General features: G+C 43.2%; 2 protein-coding genes across 2 annotated transcripts in view; one reads left to right on the top strand and one right to left on the bottom strand.

The window, feature by feature from the left end:
* LOC133974919 (astrotactin-2-like) overlaps nucleotides 1-5,920 on the top strand; it is a 249,798-nt gene extending 243,878 nt beyond the window's left edge. Inside the window, exons 21-23 of the mRNA XM_062412735.1 lie at nucleotides 102-202; nucleotides 843-1,026; nucleotides 4,692-5,920. Of these exons, the coding sequence (XP_062268719.1) occupies nucleotides 102-202; nucleotides 843-1,026; nucleotides 4,692-4,929 (523 nt within the window). The 3' untranslated portion in view covers nucleotides 4,930-5,920. The remainder of the gene's footprint in view (nucleotides 1-101; nucleotides 203-842; nucleotides 1,027-4,691) is intronic.
* Nucleotides 5,921-15,335: 9,415 nt separating this feature from the next.
* Nucleotides 15,336-20,158, bottom strand: part of pappaa (pregnancy-associated plasma protein A, pappalysin 1a) — an 83,276-nt gene continuing 78,453 nt past the window's right edge. The window contains exon 22 of the mRNA XM_062413121.1: nucleotides 15,336-15,440. Coding sequence (XP_062269105.1) covers nucleotides 15,336-15,440 — 105 coding nt within the window. The remainder of the gene's footprint in view (nucleotides 15,441-20,158) is intronic.

Here is a 20,158-nt window from a genome sequence, read left to right as displayed (position 1 = left end):
AATCTCCTCGTACCACCTGATGCTGTGTCTTTGCTATTTTTTCTTACCTGGTCTTTGGATATTTGCCAGAAATGATGAACATTTCTTTTGTCCATTTTCAGGTTTACTATCTATGCAGTGGACAGCCGAGGCAGTCACTCTGAATCAAGCTTTGTCTCAGTGCGGACGTCCTGTCCGATGGTGGATGACAGCCGAGCTGAAGGTACTTGCACCTTTTGACTTTTTAATCTCATACCGAGATTGATCTTTTTTATATCCATCCTTTGCTCATGCTTTATCTTACATTGAATGTTTGCACTCGAAAATGCTCTGCAGGCATAGTTCAAATCTCAATTTTTAAGTGTCCATCAATTCAAAATACACTAACATTAGGAAAAGACATTGCAGGGACAAGATCAAGATTTACACACAGCACTGTAGGATCATAACCACTACAATTCATGCACGATTACACGTTGCGGTTATTGAAACAAGCTGTAGCAAACCATGAAGCAGCAGTTCACAGATTTCACATGTCAAGTTCAATTTAGCAATCTTTGGGAGTTTACCAGACAGGAGGGATGTGAGGTAAGACAACACCGAGTTGCACCGGGGGGAGATCCTTTTAAATTTAGTTTTATTTTTGTTTTATCCTCTCCTGAAGCCATTTGTAACTGTGTTAGGTATGTGCTATAATAATCATCATCATTGTTATTATTTGTATTGTCAAATATTATGTATTATGTATCAGGGAATACATTTTCAGTTCTTTATAAAATCGACGATCATTTTCTTTCTTCATTGTTTCCTCTCTTTCACCTGTTTCCATCTCTCTTCTGCTCTTTCCTCTCGCCTCCTCTCAGAGATAGCCGACAAGGTGTACAACTTGTACAACGGCTACACCAGTGGCAAGGAGCAGCAGATGGCCTACAACACGCTGATGGAGGTCTCTGCTCCGCTGCTCTACCGAGTCCAGCACCACTACAATTCTCACTACGAGAAGTTCGGAGACTTTGTGTGGCGGAGCGAGGATGAGCTGGGCCCCAGGTGAGGAGATGTGGATGATGACACCGTTTTTTTTTTTTTAGCCGACTTAAGGCTGATGTGTGCTTCCGCGTTTTCACGGGCCCGTAAGCGCAAGAGCCCTTCCGGGCCCCTTGAGTGCTTATGTATCCCTTCTTACGTGCTTACGTGCTCCGCAAGCCTCCGCCAGCCCGCAAGGCTGTGATTGGTCTGCTAACTACATCCTTTTTTGAGTCGCATTTCCGGTTTCATGCCCCATAATACCGGCAGAAACAACGGAAGATTTAGACGTATATGGACCAAATACAATAGCGGTTGGCAGAAGAGATCTGAAAGTATGTCCACTTGTATAACCCGTCACTGACTGGTGGTTTTGTCCGCCAGAAAAAGGCTCTGAGGAGCCGCAGTGGCTATGTAGATAAACAGTCGACGAAGAAGAAAGAAGTCGCCTTCGACAAAACACGTTACTCCGCCTAGTGTTCTGGCGGTGAACACGCACAACGGTTGGGGAAGCAACGAGCGTGAAAAGCCGCAGTTGCAGAAGCATGCACCGGCCTTAAGAGAACACGTCATCTTGTCATCTCCAGACAAGTTACTCGTCTCTGGAGATGAACTTGTTTTCTCTAGTGTGACACAGTTTATTCAAGTACTCCTCGTAGTCCTGTTTGAGGACATGTTGTAGGATCAAGGTCCCGAGGTTTCCTACACAAGAAAAAGCCAAAGCTGTCTGAACCGGAGCTGCCAGTTTGAGACTGTTCAGTCATTTCTCATGTCATCGTCTGCGACCCCCCCCCCCCCCCCACACACACACACACACACACACACACACACACACAGGAGAGCTGTTAACCAATCCCCCCCCAACCGGCCCCCTTTTCCAAAGTACTTATACTGGAAGGCAAGTGGGCAAGGTCACTGTGCAAACTCTACAATTACTGTCGCGCCTCACATTACCGACTTGATGCTGAAACCGCGTTTGACCGCCAAGCCAAACACTAAATTTGATAGTCAGCTAACACTAACTCAACTTCCAGCTCCCATTTCCTCTTCTCGCTCGTAAAAAAAAAAAAGAAAGTTCCTCCGCGCCGTGCCACCCTGACATCCCCCTCACCTGCGACCCTCTGAACGGGGATAACCCTCACAGACGGATTGTTGTGTGAACAGACGTTACGTCACCGCGGGGACAATGGGAAGCTTAATGACAAACAAAAAAATAACGGCGAGGGAGGGAGATAAACAACACTTTGGAGAAAAAGTATAAAAAAGTCAAATAATTCATGTGTACGAGTCTGACAAGGCAGCTGGTCCGGGGTGGACGAAAACCTCGGCTGGTCCCTTTTTTGCCCAATTACGACCCAGTGTTTAAGTCTGTGAGAGATTATGCCTCTCTCTGATTGGCGAAGGGGGGTGGGGGGTGGGAGGCACGGGTTGGCCACTTGGACTTAATACGGGGATGGGGTGGTCAAACGGTGTGTTTGTGTGTGTGTGTTTGTGAGTGTGTGTTTGTGTGTGGGCACTGGCGAGAGGCGGGGGGGCGGCTTTTGGATGAGCGAGCACGGATTATTTACTGCCCGAAGTTGGCAGGGCTGAGGCTCGTTGGGGTAATTTACAAGCAGGCCCTATTGGTGGTGCCTTTTTAAAAGGTAACAGAATGGCCAAGTGAAACATAAGCACAGTCAGCACGCCTCCAGGAGCTGAGAATCCCAGGAGCCCCCAAATGTCCACCAGCATTGTTTCAGCCGAACACTAGCCCCTTTCATAATTGTATTGTTCTCTGGATTTGCTATGATGTTTTTTTTTTCCTTCCTTTTTAAACTTCACTGTAAACACAACTATTATCTTGTACTGCAGTGGACTGCCCCCCCCAACCCCCCCCCCACTACAATTTAATTTTGTTTCTGAGTTCTGGGACACAGTCCATCCAAGCTGTGTTTGTGTTGTAATCATTTACGACAACGCAACCTGAAGAGTTACATAAAAAAGCTATTGTGTCATTTGTGTTTTGCTCTAGTTTTTTCTTTTTTTGTATTCTTCCTCTGTCGTCCTGAATGTGTTTAATTTGTCTCCCCTCGCTCACGTGGTCGCTCCCTTGATTCTGTGTTTCGGTATTCTGTTGTTTCAGACGTAAGAATTTAAGGGATATGAGAAAAGCCCCCCCCCCCCGCACACACACACACACACACACACACACACACACTCCTTTTTTTTTTCAGCAAATAAGTGAAAAGGATGTCTGTGCTCCTTGCTTAACTAAAGACAGATGTTGATGCTCAGCAGACACCGCGTTTCAAAACAAATGGAATTTTGCCCTTCTGCGCGTGTGTTTTCCTCATTTCAGATTCCATACCAGGCTTAACGACCTGGAATACTCACACTGTATATTTTTGTTATGTGAGAGAGGTACTGATGTGTCTGTGCCCCCCCCCCCCCCCCCCCCCCCCAATTGACAAAGTGAGACGAGCTATCGCTGGTGTAGTTGTTCAACAGTGCCTCGGCCAAATCGCAGTTGCAAGTCCATCAGAGACACCCCTGCGCACACCCTTTGCATTCTGGCAACACTTAAGGCTGTATGTTTCCGTGCAGACATGGAGTCAGAGGAGGTGCGAATGGAAGCACAATGCCACATCTGTCCGTCTGCCTCCTCTTTTCTTTTCTTCTGTTCGTTTCATTGTTTGAATAGATATCTGTTAACTCTGCGGCGCCAAACGAACACCAATCAGGCGGTCGGACGGGCCGATCTCACGTCGTCTTCCAGCTGGAATTAAATCCGCGGAGGCCTGACGTTCACAACGATCTGTCCAAAGTTACTACTATCATGAACTACTTTTATGATTTCAGGATTTTCTTTTAATGCATCATCTGGTGGAGATTCACATGCTGGTTCAGCTGTTGTTGCAATGTGGCTGAATTGATACCTGCTGGAGCAGTTTACCAATATTGTAACAGATGCTTTTAAAGGTTGAATTGAAGGACTTGTTTTGGAGTTCCTTAATCCTCAGGAGTCGCAGATCAAGTGTGGTCAGATTACGTGGCTGGTTCAGGACGTCACAGTGTAAACACAAAGCCACAGGTTTCAACTTGAAAGTGCTGACTTGAAACTTTTGTGCTATTTTTTTTTTTTTTTTATGCTGCTTTGGTGTTTAACTAAAACGGAGATTTTATCTCATGAATTTTATGTAAAAAAAGATATATATTACACGTAAAAGTCTGAAAGATAAGAAACTGAAGGAGTTGAACTCAAAACCTTTGTTATTGTTAGTCGGATTGAGAAAAGGGGGGAAAGATTTGTGAATCTGGTGTTTTGCGTTAGAGGTGGATGTTCTAGGAAGGAGCGGGGAAAGGGATAATAAAGTTGAATTATCTTACATAATAAATAATAATAATGAAATAGTATCACTATTCCTACTCTCAGCCTATTTTAAATTACACAGTGATCCTGCTTGTGTCAATTGTTACCAAGTCTGCTATATTTGCTCTATTGGATTCTCACATGTTTGCATCCCATCTCTGAGCTTTCATTTACACTTGCATTCACTTTCAGCAGGAACAGTCTTCAACCTGATTCTGCGTGTGTTAGTCCTGGAGTCTGCCTTGCTATAAAAGAAAATATAATGGCAATAGGGTTCATTACACTTTAGCAGTAGACAGATGTTGAGCTTCAATCTTTTTCTTGTCTTCCTCTCCAATAGAAAAGCCAACCTGATCCTCCGCAGGGTGGAGAAGATCAGCCACTACTGCCGGTCCCTCCTGCGCAGCACCCACATCCAGAGCCGCACCGACACCATGGCGTACGTCTACTGCCGGAGCGAGGAGGGCCGAGCCGCCAGCACCGCCTGGCAGGGCTCCTTACATGAGAGTCGCAGCAACTGCATGGAGAAGCTCATCTCGGTACAGCGAAACACATACAGCAGCACCAAACTCCGATGAGGCCGGCGTCTGGAGACGAGCCGCGTGATTTACTTTCCTTTTTCTTGCAAGATGACATCATTGATTGATGCGTCGCTCCGCTCTGCAGCAGGTGTCTCTCAAGGGACTGGTGCTTTTGGAAAACCCAGGAGAGCCGGGGGGGGGGGAAGAACCTCAGAATCCACTGGACATTGTGTTGAAGCTACGGAAAAAACGTTCTGTGGCCTTCTTTTATTATATATATCGTACAACAACAACAACAACAACAAATCTGATGCGATCTTATTTCTCAAAATGCCAGTGATTGCACATATCAATGAGAATCTGCAGTGTGGACATGTAAAATATCATCCGGCCAAGAGAAGCTGCTTGGCTCAAGTACTTTGAATGTAATATTGTAGTTCCTTTTTTTCGGTGCTTTGAGGCTTACCTGGAACACTTAAGAGAGAAAAAATATACGGAGAAGTCAACAGCATAACTTATTTGCCTTTACTACCTTCATTTTGAAAGGAGAAACTCAGCCGTGTTAAAGCCATTTGGAAATCACTTACTTGTTTTCGAGTTCTCGTCAATTAACAATTGGGGAAAAAAAGGATCTTCGTGAGTTTCATATCGGCAAGTGAGGAGCTTTGTGGTTAGTCTTGTTTTGCATCAACTGACATAGCAAGGCTCTGCGTGGCAACAGGATTGTTTGTCTGACAGTCCGTCGAAATTATGCAAAGACAGAGTTGATGGCTTTGAACACGTCATGCTCATTCATATCCAGCGCTCAAATCAAAAAATCCTCTGTTGTCTGTCTTTTTTTTTTGGAACTACAGACAAATAAATACTAATTTGTAGGATTCCACAGAATAAAAACCAGAACAAAAAAAGGGAAATTATTTGACCACAATAAGGTCTTCAGAGTGAAGGGTTTCACTGCAAAACCCATGTAATGTGCTTTTAATCTAATAATAAATTACAACATGCCAGTTAAATCAGTTATTGAGAAGTTGTGCAAATGAATAATAGATCCACACAAATAAAGGGGTGGGGGGGGGGGGGGGTAGTATTAAAAACTAGAAGGGCAATCAGAGAGTGCATAACTCCATCAGGTTCCCCTTAGGAAACCACATGAAAGTTCACTAGATTTAGACTTTTTCTAGATATCAGTCCCCTAAACATGCCTGATTTACTGCATCAAGTTTCAATAAATTATTCTCTTTTTCTGCATCGAGATCCGTGAAGTGTTCTCTGGGAAATCTGGGAAAATGTGGAACAATGCCAATTATCTTGGATCTGCCCCAACATCAGAAATGAACGGTTTATTGCTCCTCCACAAACATTCATGGAAGGTTCAGTGGAGTTGTTTTTGAATAATCAGAGTCCGGTGACGAGTGGTTCCGACCTCTTGAAAAGTTCCTCCCCTGCAGCAAAATTTGATGTTCGTCAATATTTATTCGTCCTGCCAGAAAACACGGCAGAACTTCCTCGAACGGTTTGTTGCCGAGCTGAAGTTGAACCACGTGAGGTACACGTGAGCCGGAATGTGAAGAATCGGTGATTGTAGGGATCGACTGGCAAACCGTCATATCTTTGAAGCCATGGGTCCTGCTATAAGGAAGATAAACAATGCCTTTTTTCCCCCCAATATTTTCATCTCATGTTATATGAATTGTAATATTAAATTATTATATTGTACATTTTGAATTGTAAAAAAAAAACCAGACACCTGTATTATGTGGCTTTGATTGTCTTTTTTCTGAAGAATGTGAAATATTAAAAATGTATATAAAAGCTGCGGCGTCTTCTTGCAGCGCTGCGGCGGAACGATTCCATCACAACTGACAAGGTTGATTTAGATTTACAGACGGTTCTGACTGAAACAGCTGCGGAGCATTTATCGAAACCTATTTTAACATCACAAGTTCCAAAACAATTTAAATTCCCCCACAAACATAATTCATTCCAAAATTGTTTACCACATGTGCAGATGGTTTCCTCATGTATTTACCGATGATTTTTTGTCTTGCTTTCTCCCAAAATATTTCATGAATATTATTTTCCACCTGGGAGCTATTTTCCTGCTGGGCCATCGTCCTCGTCATAATTAGAATTTGCTTTATTTTAGAATTACATACCTTCCAGTTTGCATCAATTCCTAATGCGATCCAGCGGAGCAGAGAAAAACTCAGTGACTCCAACCGGCAGTTTTTTGGAAACAGAGCAGCCCTCACGCCGCATCTTAAAATAGCCGATCGAATAATTTGTCACAGCGTGTCGGTTAATAGCCCATTCGATACTCCCTCACTTCCTTGTTTAATCCTGAGTGCTCATCCTGTGGTGTGTTTACGTCATATCAGACGAAACCGAAGAATGGGATGTTGTTGCCTCAAAGTGTTAACACATGTCAGAACACCCACACGTCTAAGTCCAATTGTGTTCATGATCCTGAAAATCAATGAGCCGCAGCATTTTTCTGAAGGGAAATTTGCGATCCTGCAAAGTTCACTCCTTTGTGTTAATACTGTATAACCCCCCCCCCCAACATGTCAGACTCACACATGCATCCAGGTAGGAAGTTTAAATATTGTTCCATGATGTGTTTCAAAGATTTTAAGCAGACTGTAAAGCACTTTTACAAATCAGACATCATTGCAAGTGATCAAATGTTGATTTAATTTTCCATAAATTCAACTAAATTAATTAGGTAAAGACAACTAAATAAAGTTTTAACTAGTTTTTCAGTTAGTTTTAATGTTCTTCCATATTGCAAGTATGATATGATTCCATCAAGATGTTCAATGCCCTAGATAACAAAGCAAATAACATTACCAGTAATTCCTTTGTTTTCTCACAATAGCAATTCATATAAAAATAGTTTTATAGTGGTTGTGAAGGAGTTGTCTTTGGACCAGACTAAACGTTTTGATTTAATGTAACACATTTTATCACTGGATAACTATTAAATATTGTTTAATATTGAGTTAAATATTGTTTCATATTACATTGCATACAAATCTCAGTAATTTAAAGTTAAGAACTATTTTAGAGTAGCAATATTATAAAAATACACAATAGTTGCAAGTGAGTTTAATATATTTCAATCAGTTGCCATGACCACCTTCCTGGAGCAGACTGAACGGTTTGGGGTTTAATTATTGTAGTTTAAACCCCAATGGAACACAGACTGATTCAGTCTGTGTTCCATTGATACGGTCGGTTGACATAAGCTGCTCGGGCCATCAACACCCGCATGTAACGTAGAATTCAATTATCTGTCTTGTGAAGTGGTCAAACATAATTTGAAATGATCAACTGGCTCGTGTGTCCCTGGAGAGACCCCCCCCCCCCCCCCCCCCGGATGGTGAAGTTGCATGGTTTCACATCAAATGCTCGGGTCAGAATTAATCAGCGTGATGGCAAAATGAGGCCGAGATGAAAATGGCTGCAATCATATTTTCTGTTAGCACATGTAGATCGCATGTTATTTCCCAGGTTTCAGCCAATTTACAACATGATCCCGCTTAACAAAATATTTACATATGAGCCGGGAAGGGGGGAAATCATTCACTGAACTAACAGACAGCTATCCCCTATGAATTACTCTAATTTATATCATTAACTGAAGGTGGCTATGCCTCTCTGCATGTGAGCTGCTGGGAAGCATTTACTTTTTCCATCTCCCTCAACAAACTATTCCTTTAAGCTCAGATCCAGTTTCTTTCCAGTCATGCAACATTAACTGCACTTTAAAAATCAGTAGCTTGATGTTCATTCTCACAAATTAGGCCATTAACGTCATTGGTGTGCCAGGAACAGCACTTGCATTTCCATGCCAATGTATCAATGGAGGCTTAAAGAATGAGTTCCTCTTTTATAACCAGCTCAGCCCATTTTTTTAATTTTTATTTTGAAAGGGCTCACTATGGATGTTTGGTACCTGAATGACTTCCAGATGAAACGTACTGTTCAGAGGCCCGAGTTAAAAATATAAAATGAATCCGCTCCACCTGGACGCACGTGTGCAGGACATCTTTCAATGTTTGATGCAAAAGAAAAAAAGTAAACAACATTGCTTTCAAAGAACTGACCACACTCCTCCGGCGTATGTTCACTTTAACCAGTGTTTTATTTCTACACAATAAATGACAGCAAAAATGAACATGATACTCGTCTTTATGACTCTTCCTTATGAAAATATAGTACACATGTTTTGCCATGTACCAGAGCACCAAAAAAATATATATAATTGCAACTGTGGAAAAAACAGAGAGAAACATTGACTGAAACACAAAAAGTCCAATCTGTTATATGTGCCTGAAAAAGTGCATACTGTGTAAGAACCAAAGAGAGAGAGGAGGCCACCAGAGCGAGGGAGGACGCCGGAGTCCGATGGCAACCTTTACAGTGTTGGTGAAGCGAACACAAAGGCGTTAATGGGGGCAAGACTCAAACAACGTACAGCATGGACTGGGGAAAACTGGAGGCTGTTGGCCGGCGCCAGTCAACCTCGGAAAGGTTTGATAATGAACTGAAAACAAAAGAAATCCGTCAAGTTTTGAGGGATGAACTTCGACAGACTCCCACGACCCATTGTGATTTTTTTATTCATCTTGACAACAAATAAATAATTTCAATTGATAAATTCAATGGTTTAGATAACTGACAACAGTGCTCGTACTTAAGCCTTTTAGGGACAAATAAATGCTGGCAGCGAAAGTGGTGTGGAAAAGCATCACAGGTCCTCTTTTTTTTTTGTCTTTTTTTTCATATCTGTCTTTTAGGTGACACTTTGACACAATGCACAACATATTCACGGTTCATCTCTTTGTATAATAGTTATGATAAAAATCAATCCAAGAGCTACTCCCAAACAGTTAGTACATGGTTTGCAAATACAATCATCATGTAATATTATTATTTACATCTTAAAATATAATTGTTGAGCAATCAGGTACGAAACATTGCAGTAATACCACTAGTTATCCACATAATATGTAAATACACCTTTTTTTTTATACTTCCCACTTAGAAAAAAGGACAATTCACCTTTTGTTTATTTATTGAGGGATTAGGAAACAGACACAAGTGGACCCTTCAATAACCAGAGGCCTGTGAGAGGTACTTCATGTGGTACAATACACAAAGAAAATGTCTTACAACGAGATGGCACATCAGTATTTTTCAAATTGATCTGAGAGGGGACATCGGGGACTCTGACACTCGTTCTGACGCTCCCCGGTCGCTTTGTAATGTCAATCCGGCCCAAGAAAGTCCATTTCTTGACGAGCAATACAATAACCCCCGGTGTTAAATTAGAGAAAACAAAGGAGTTTGACTACTGGGTTATACAAGCCACATCATTAGAAACCAGACGGCCGTACAAATCATATTATATGATGCGCGTGGGCTCTATGAGGTGAGAAGAACTGTGTTCCTTCAGCCTAACTTCAGAAGGCTCCATAAGCCGGGCAAACATCCTCTCTCCTTTTCACAGGGCCAGCTTGACCCTGGCGGCCCTGCGCAGGCATACCTGACAGTGACAGATGAGGCAGTGTGCTGAGGGAGTGGGGAGGTGGAGGTGTAGGAGGCGGTGGGAGCGAGGGAGTGAGGGAGAGACTGGGAGTCCCAGGGGGAGAGAGAGAGAGCGAGAGAGGGAGGGATGGCTGCCACCCCCTCGGAGAAACTCTGACTCACCGCGGTCGGCCTGTTGCCAGTCGGCGCCGGCCACCCCTGGCCCAGGAGCAGCCTCTGTGGGTCCACATTTTCACACCTGGACAAATAGCTTGACGGGCCAGGAAAAGCAGCCCACCCATCCCCGCACCTCTCTCCCTGCCCAGCGTCCACTCCCCCGACCCTCCGAGATCACTCCACCTGGGGCACCATCAGCTGCCTCTCGACCCCCGGCTCCTTCTTTCTCATCCCCCTCGCCTTTGCCACTTTTCTCCCGCCCTCACCCAGCTGTGTACAAATATTATCTGTGTCGTACATAGGCTCTGAAAACATGGTTGTTGCTATATTACAGATTTATGTACTTTAACCATTATATACTTGGGTTTTTGTTTTTTTATTCACAACTGCTTGTATGTATGGCTAATGTGTGCAATTAAAAAAAAAAAAGCAAAAAGAGAAATAAAAAAAGAAACTTTACATTCTGGTTTTAAAAAGAGAAAGGAGATACACTGCACTCAGTAATAATTAGAGGTGATGAATCCTCATTGGATGTGAGCAGCGTCTATCTACACTTAATGACCAATGGGATCTCATGGTTGTGGGTCTTTGGAGTGTACTGTGTGTCCGGTCAATGCTCGATGGCAGTGATCCCAACTGATAAGAGACAAAACGACAACCTTTGACTCACACAACCGATAATGTTTCCGTTTATAAGAACAATGTAAAAAATAACTTACATGGACATTAAATATAACTTAAAAAAGTATAACACTCTCAATAAATAGTTCTACTATTTACACCATCGTTATGAGACGCAAAAATGTCACTAAAATACCAAAAATATAGAAGCAGCAAACATTACAGGCATGAGGTACAGCAAGGGATCCTGTGAAGACTACAGTAGAGAGGCGATGTCCTCGTCCAATGCGCAATCTTATACTTTTCTTTCCATGAATATCTGGGTTAACTATGGCTTATGGGAACCGTCTCCGGTATCTAATTGTTCAAGTTGACGTGCGGTCACGTTTGTGTAGCCTTTCTGATCGTGATAGTGTCGAGTCGGTTTTTTTGGGGTGTCCAGATATCGGCTGACGAGAGGAGGATATGAGTTAGTCAGAGAACGTGGAAGCGACAGGTCGTGTTAACTCGGTTCACGAGTCACAGGAAGGATACAAGGACAGTTTTTGGGGGATTCGTCGAATGGCTGAAATGGCTTCCCAGTGACCTGAATGGCAGATGATGAACTGCAGTACTGCATGTCATTGGCGTGGTGTAGTGATTGCAGGTCAGTCTCTCCCCACTGGTGACAGTTCTATGTAAAAGCAGCAGTATCTGGAGTACTAATATATATATAATTTGATAATATCAACATAATACAAGTCTCTTTTTTTGTTATTTTTGTCTTTTTTAACCAGGGCTATATAGTATTCATATAAAGTGTTAAATGCGATGAAGATGATATAGCCTTTAGAACATCCTTACAAAGTTTCATAATTCATAAAAAAGTCTTTCAACAGTCCCTTTGAGCGGGGACTTTTCTTCATTTACGCTTTTTCCTTCACCTCCGGCATTTGTAGGTTTCTGCAAAATGTACACCTCAACCTTAAGGATGTGTGACACAAACATGAGGGCAAAACAAAAGACCAACAATCTAACTAGACCTTAAATATGTGACAATATACTTTCAATATACAATATACCTTCTATAGATAATGCGTTGGTGTGTACCCTAGTTTGTACGATTTGGGGATTCGGTGACTCTACTTCATTGATAACATGGTCGGGAGGAGAATCTAAGGTCAGATACAATGAAAACACTAATGACAGGAAGGGTTATAGCAACACAGGGAGTCAAATGACCGAATATCATACAGGTTGATTCAGATCACCTTTCTGACGATAGCAGCTTCTAAACATTTTTTGAAAGATATACCTTTTTTTTTCTTCTTACATGGCAACTAAAAAAAAGTGCAGTAACTGAGGTCAATAATACAAACACTGATTAAATATGACATTTTGTAAAACAAAAAGAAGAAAGAAATGAGATACAAGGAAACAAAAAAAAATAAACCAAAACCATTTTGCAATGCTCCCGTCCATCAAGAACACGTGGTAATATTTACATGATATTTTTTGTTGTATTTGGTGGAAAATAATACCTTTTTTTTCACTTTCTCTGCATGTTGTGGTATTGTCTCAGTTCTTCGCTCACATTGGTTAAAAAAACAAACAAAATGACAATGACCTCGGTCTGACATCACCGCTTGTACAGCTCGATCGTTTCCCCGACTTATTGGAATGGTCTGGAATGCTTTAGCAGCCTAGGATGAGTCGGAGGGGACCACGCCGCTGACCCAGGTGAAAATGAAAAGATTGAATCGCCCTGATCGCAACCGGAGCAGCAACATTTGGACCAATATATGCCGAGCAGCCTTCACCACCCCATGTGCATGAGAACAAACTGGCGTGTGTGCAGTGAGGGATATCAGAAATACAAAGCGGTTGCAGCAGCCATGTTATCCGATGGAGTTAACTGGTGAGGACGCGCACCCAAGTTCGCAATACTGAAAAGTGCTGATCTCAACCAAGTGCCCTTTTTTCTTCTAACGGTGAAATTAACGACTTGAACGGTGAATCTCAGGGACCTTCGATCGTATGGTGACCGTTAATGCTGCGTTGACACATACATCCAAATGTCATTTTTATTTGTCGCCCGCTAGAGCTGCGGAGTCCGACACAACCGGGAGGGGAGAGAATGAGGAGAGAGTTGTGTGCATGTGTGTGTGTGTGTGTTCAGATGGGGGTCACCTTCCACCTATACTCGCCGCGGCCTCGATCCAGCCCTTTTATTTCCGTACTCCCGTGCGACTGAAAGAAAGAGCAAAAAGCACCCCAAAAAAAAGCCACAGACTCCCGACAAGCGTTGACTACATTCTGAACGCAGCTGGGATCATTTTACTTTCAGTTTGAACCTTTGGAATCGGCGCTGGAAGGTAACGGGGTTCTCGTCGAGCGCCGTGAGGGAGCGGGTTCAAACTGAAACTGAAATCTGCCCAGCTCAAAGTGAGGTGTTACAGGTGGACATTCTTTAAGTCGTGGTCAATGTGTGTATGATTTTTTTTTCTCGCGGGGTGGTCGGGGGTGAAACTGGGATGACAAGTGAGGTTCTGTGTTTTTTCTTTTTTAAAGTTCTTAGTGCATTTCATACGTGGTGTTGTCATCGCGGATTAATGTGAGCCGAACGTAATATGCACCAACATGTAAGCGTGAATGAATGCCATAGAGAGGTACTGTATAAGCAGCAAGGCCGACAACCCTATGAGACGTCCGACCCTATTAGATATCGTGATGGGACAATGGCAAGTAGCAGCAAACACAGTAGCAGAGAAGCCATGCTTAAAACTATGCATTCAGGGTTTTTAAATTTCAAACGGCTCAGGGAATTGTGTCCGACAGTTGGTTTAACATTTGCGTGCGGGAGTGTTTTTATATTTTGCCGTTTGTGTTGAATCTGTGGCTTCCAACATGAGGCGAGACACTAAAGGCAAATAGATTTTGTTCAGGCAAATTTTGGGCATATTTAGCCTCCATTACTTGACTTGAAACACATGTAGCTGTAAATTTGACTACACTTTTACTATTTGTATGTGAAATTCTCACACATCATCATTCTTGTCATCATAGGTATTGTTGTAAAGCTCTCTCGCTGCTGCACAATGTTATCGGATCAAAACATAGTAATTTCCTTTAGAAATGTGTGGAATTTGAAAATAAATGTGTATAAAGGCTTTTTTCTCAAACTTTGGGCCAGATATTGAATTTTCCCATTTATATATCTTGGTATACATCTTAAACTCGAATGTGTTACCAAAATAAATAGAAAACTTTGAACCAGGTTTCATCAAGCGCTCAATCTTCTGTTTTGGAAATTTATGCAAATTGGTTCATATTTAATTAGATAATAGCCATATTGAACCCTATTCACCTGAAGTGTCTCGCCCCAACAATGTATGGCTGTCTCATTCCCCAGAAAGCCTGGAAAACCTCTGACGTGCCGATGAAGAAACACGCTGCTGGAAACAGACAAAGTGATACGGAGTGTGTGACCAGTTGGAAACCAGGAATGATATAAGCACAAACATCTAGCCGCTTGAGGAAAAGGTGCTGGACATGCCCTCAAAGTGTCCGAGGATTCTCTTTTAACATTCCTTCATATTGTCAAAACACAAAACCAACATCAACACGATCCCCCAACTTGCACATTTTGAGTTATACCTTAGGTTCAATCATGTGATTGTAGAGCGAGTTCACTAGAACAGACACTGAAGCCGGCACAAAACTGAATGAAAGGCATGCTACCTAGGCTTGGTTATGTTATTTTGTTTAGTTTTCTTATTCTTTAAAAAAAAAAAAAAAAAAAAAGTCTGCTTCATGTTATTTCTTTTCTTTTCCTCTTTGCTGTATATGTTGGGTTTTTTTTATGATGATTTTGCAGGGTTACTTTCCTTTGTAGCGGAGGAATGAAGTTTTCGGTGGAGTCTGGTGAGTCCCATCCTCTTTTTTTAAGATCTTTCTTGTGATATGGAGGCGTAGGCTTTGTTTCAGCTGGTCGGGGTTGCAGTATGGATGGAGAGGTATGCCTGTTAAGCAGCATGTGCAGGAAATTGGAGGCCGAGAGGAGAATGAAGGAGGGGTCTGCCTCGGCCACTCTGGCTGTGTTGTGTTGGAGCAAGGTTCCTGGGACGTTGAACAGAGGTCCCCGCTCAGGTTGGTCACCCCAGGGAATGGACGTGTTCATCCTTTCTGTTCTCTATAGCGTTGGGATCCCGGCAGGAGCACTCATCCCGTATGTCGCAGGACATGGGGAAAGGAATCACCTGGGCGGGAGAGATAAAGAGTCATTCAGTGTAATTGATCCCACCGGCCCTTTCAGTGCAGCCATTACAGAGGCATAATGGGTGGTCAAAAGAGGTTCAACTCCAAAGCAATCATTTTAGAAGTCAAGATCCAAAGTGTCCGTCAAGATCATATGAATAATTTTGACTTTCAGGGGGACGTGTGTAAATAAAAAATGAAATATAACATTTTGGTTTATAATTATTTGCCACCATCAACAAAACACCTAAGAAAAAAATATATATCATATAGAGTGCACATATCATTGAGGCAAACCAATCGATTTTGTTGACCTCGTGGAATAAATGTTAGATCAAAATAAAATAGATATGCGTTATTTTTCAATGTGTCTAATATTTCCTTTTGTGCTTCTATAACACTTATATAAAGTGTTATAATCCTCCAAGTGGCCACGAACAGCATTTCCCCGAATATACACAAGCTAGCTCGTCATAGTAGATGACCAAATATCAAACAATTCTGAAATCTTTGCGTATACCTTATCAGTCAAAGTGTATTGTGTATTGGGTAAATATGGATAATCACAGTCTGACGCTGGAGTCTTAGTGCTGCAGATCAATACTATTCTACTTAAAGTTACTTGGCACCGAAGGCCGTTCATGTCAAAATATCAGAAGATCAGAAGTATCAATTTACCAGCTTCTCTAATAGTCCTATGTCAAAATTAAATACTGTGGTTTAAATAGAACATCATAGGCTGTTGCCCCTGGCGTTTGACGTCACCGGATAACGTTTGCGATGCGTCACCGGCACCAGCTGCCGCTGCCTCGTCCGCTTGCCTCTCGGGGGGCCTTCTTCGGCTGTTTGGGTACGCAAAGTGTGTACTGCTTCTCAGGGCCAAACAAGGAACACATGTGGTCTTAGTCATGGAAGGCAGGCGGCAGACCAAGGGCATGTCTGCATTTGTGTCCTGGTGGCTTATCAGATCAATCTGCGGTCGCCTGCGGCCATTGTGTTTCTTTCCTATTAGGGTTAACTGGTATTGCTTCTTTTGCACAGTGGATTTTAATGAACAAGGAAAATGTTACGACAATTTACAAGCCACAAACCCAACACAAATTGAGGTGTTTCCACTGAAGGGTCAGGGCACAATTGTGTGGATATGAAATAGCTGCTGCTGTAATACCATCCAATAGATTACATCAAGTAGAGCTGATACTATGTGGGGGGTAAGTCAGGTAAGTAACAAATTACTATCACATCATAGGCTCTTTAGCGTTGACTCACTTCCTGAGTGAATTTATAAAATGTAGCTCAATAGTGATGGAAACCTCATTGTGAATTGTTTGTGTGGAAAAGCTAATTGATTTCAGTTTTTACATATTTTCACAACAATACAGAAGAGGAGCAGAGGCCTTTAAACTTATTTCTAACTTGTTTAATGTCCCCTGTGGTTGTTTTTACATCTACAAGAATATGTGTGTGTGTTTGTTAACATCTAAAATATCGATTGTCTTGCAACTTTGCCTTGCAACTTTACTTTTAACTGCGCTACAAGTACGTCATAAAAATCAGCCTTGCATCTTGCTTTGGGTAGCACCGTAAAGTTAATGCCCAAAATATTGCACGTTATAGTAAGTGGTAAATGCAAAACACAGGAAACAGCGGCGATATTTTGTAAGCGTGCAGGATTTGTGGAAAGCATTTGGGTGGAATGACATGGGGGAGCAGGCTAGTCACTCAGGAGCAGTGACGCAGGCTCCCCTTTGAAAAGGGGGTATAAAATAAGTTGTTAGTGTGTTTGGGGTGGGGGGGGCCAACTGGCCCAAATGTGAGGGCCAGGTGGGCAGTGCCCAGACTCCCTCTGAGAAAACGAGGCCTACATGTGACGACTTTACAAGCCCAGGGCCGGACACACTTTAGAAGCAGCTGTCAACCGTGTGAGCAGAGTTTCCTCTGTGGCATTCTGAAGCCAGGAACACGACTTGTCTCCCTCAGTGACTCTTCCCTATATTACCTTGCTTTATCCCTCCTCTCTCTCTCTCTCTCTCTCTCTCTCTCTCAGCACAGTTCCCCAGTGCACTTCCTACCTCCCTCCAACACCTCACTTCCCCTCCAAGGAAACTTCTGTTTATCTCTCTATCTAGAGAATGATGGTGGGTGGCAAATTTGACATGGTTTCCTTTGACCTTGACCTCCAGGGTGGCTGGCCCAGCTGCCACATCTGGCCCTGACTTGGGGTTCTCTCAGGGTGGCTGGGAAATGGGACTGGCTGGCCTTGTGGGCCTTGGGGCCCTCACACTGCCCCATGTCCCAGGGCTACAGGAGGGCTGGGCTGGGGGTGGGGGGAGACAACCGCTTACATGAAAGCCCCTCTGAAGAACACAGACCTCGTCAGAGCCCCATCCTTCCATCTCAGTAACAGGTCAAAATAACACCCAGTTCCTCTCTGGGTTTCTGCGTGTGCAGTGTGTGCATGTCAGTCAGTGCTTACAGGAAAGAAGGTGGTGTAAGGGGCACAGGCCTGGGGAAAAGAGAACCGGCTGAACTACGGATGCATAACACACTATTCATTAGCCAGTAAGTGAGGTTATTAGAGTGTGTAACGAGCAGCAGTTCTGTCAGAAACATCTTAGGCTGCACTTTTGTATTCTGAGGGGTATTTTAAACACATTAATATACGTATGTCCATCAAAACTGGAGCTGGAAACATACAGTGAGTTTACGACCGGCGCATGCACCTCCAGTCGGTCTCGTGATTTCAAACACCTTCGCATGACAGCGCTGTCATTTGGTCCCAGTGCGTCAGACCAGTTCAGATCAATCGTAGACGTGAAACACTCATAGTGTGAGAAATATGTGTATAAATGAGAAAAACAAACCAGGGTCCTATTAGGGAGAGAGTTAAGAGCAACTTGAGAGCACATAACTGAGTTTGGCAAAATTAGTGCGAGCACTTGGCATCAGCAAACAGCCACAACCTCTAAACACTGTGGGGAGTTCCCCCCCCGCCCCGGCGCCCCCCGATGTGTAACTACCTATGCTCAGTTGTGTAGAAAAGCCCTGTTATCCTTCCTTCCCCTGAGTCTCAGATGCATGTTGCACCCTCCGTCCTCAACCCCCACTGTACCCACACACTGAGAAACGTTGGGAATAAAGGGAGCGACGGCACGCTGATGCTTATTTAATGGTTCGACATAAGCGTTGTGTTGCAGTGGCTTAACAAAATACAGTAATTCTTCATGCCATGATCAAGAAATATGTGAATGCGAGGGTGCCTGCTCCGATCAGTGCCCCAGCCCCCTCCTCCCTTTTAATTGCCTTGGCAATGGGAAATATGGTCAACTTAACTGCCTTAAACTGTTAAAAAATAAAGAGCTTTTGATGGGATTGCTTTTCTGGCATCCAGTTATGTGCATATTTGATGTAGAACACGTTAAGGCAGAAAATGAGAGGCCTTACTCGCCACAGATCAATATTCTATAACATATATTTATGTGTGTGTGACAGCTCCGAAAAAGCCGCGTGTAAAGAAAATCACTTGCGTGGGTTGCGTGGAATAACATAAATGTAAATCTGCAAATGGACAAAAAATGCCAGGGAGGCAAATGACAAGAGAGGAGCAAAGGGCCTCGTCTACGTGAGTCAACGGCACAGGCGGAGAAGTAAGCGGTCAGGGGTGGCTATCACGGACCATCAGCTAAGACACAAACATCAATCGTGCCACATAGCGAGTCACGTAGCAAGCACACTCGTGCCAGACTGCGAGTTGTAAACACGGGGCGAGGGACTTACCCAAAACCCCACCATCAGCGCAGACAGAAAAACATACAGGCACATTTAGAAATAGTTGTTTTAAAGAGGCCAAGCCGTATAACTATATAATCGGTGCCCTCTGCGTACCGCTCCCAGCATCCAAGAAAGGAATTCCTTCCAAACTGAAGGGAAGGGGGGGGACCTACAAAAAGGGGCTCAGCAGGCTACCCTCAGCAAAGGCATACTCCTGCCGCCTCTGCTCCCTGCCTCTCCCAATCCTGCCAACAGCTTGCAACTATTAAGGGGAGATCCTGTGGTGACCTTACGGGCAGCCAGTCCTTGCACCTTCAAAGCTCCCGGGGTGGAATAATACACAGCAAGTCATCCAGAACACCTTAATACACAAATCTCTACCAAAATAAAAGACGAGAGCGGCGTTTGCCTGGGAAGGGGAGCAACGGACCTCAACTGGTTTTTCGGCTCGGGAGGAAACAGGAGGCGGAATCTGGAAATATTTATGAATTGATAACCTAATTCCTATAATACCTTTCCCAGCTTTGGGAAAACATCTTATATGTTGTGTCTGGAAGAAGCTGCATCACATTCCATAGATGATGATTTTTCATTTTGGACTGGTGAATCATTTTGTATTTGAAAGGCGGGCTATTTGATGTTGCGTAACCTTATAATAAACAATCATGCAATCAAGCCACTGAAGCATCTTCTGCTAAGGCGGGCGGTGAGCAGATGTTTCCAGCGGAGCGTTGTATCTACTCCATCAGTAAACTGAAGACAATAGCGGTATGCACATTTGGTTTCGGGTCATAGGAAATAACAAGTGAGGCAAAGGAGAATTATTTTGTAACCTTTTGGATGGACTAAAAGGATAAAAAGACGTATGACTGTGGATGAAGAGGGAAAATGAAAGTCTGCTGTAATATTTCATGTCGTCCTATTCTTTTCTCTTTATCCCATTACGAAG

Source organism: Platichthys flesus, chromosome 19 (genome assembly GCF_949316205.1).
Source record: "Platichthys flesus chromosome 19, fPlaFle2.1, whole genome shotgun sequence".
Taxonomy (NCBI): domain Eukaryota; kingdom Metazoa; phylum Chordata; class Actinopteri; order Pleuronectiformes; family Pleuronectidae; genus Platichthys; species Platichthys flesus.
The sequence above is the reverse complement of the archived record's forward strand: the minus strand, read 5'-3'. Positions and strand labels throughout refer to the sequence as shown.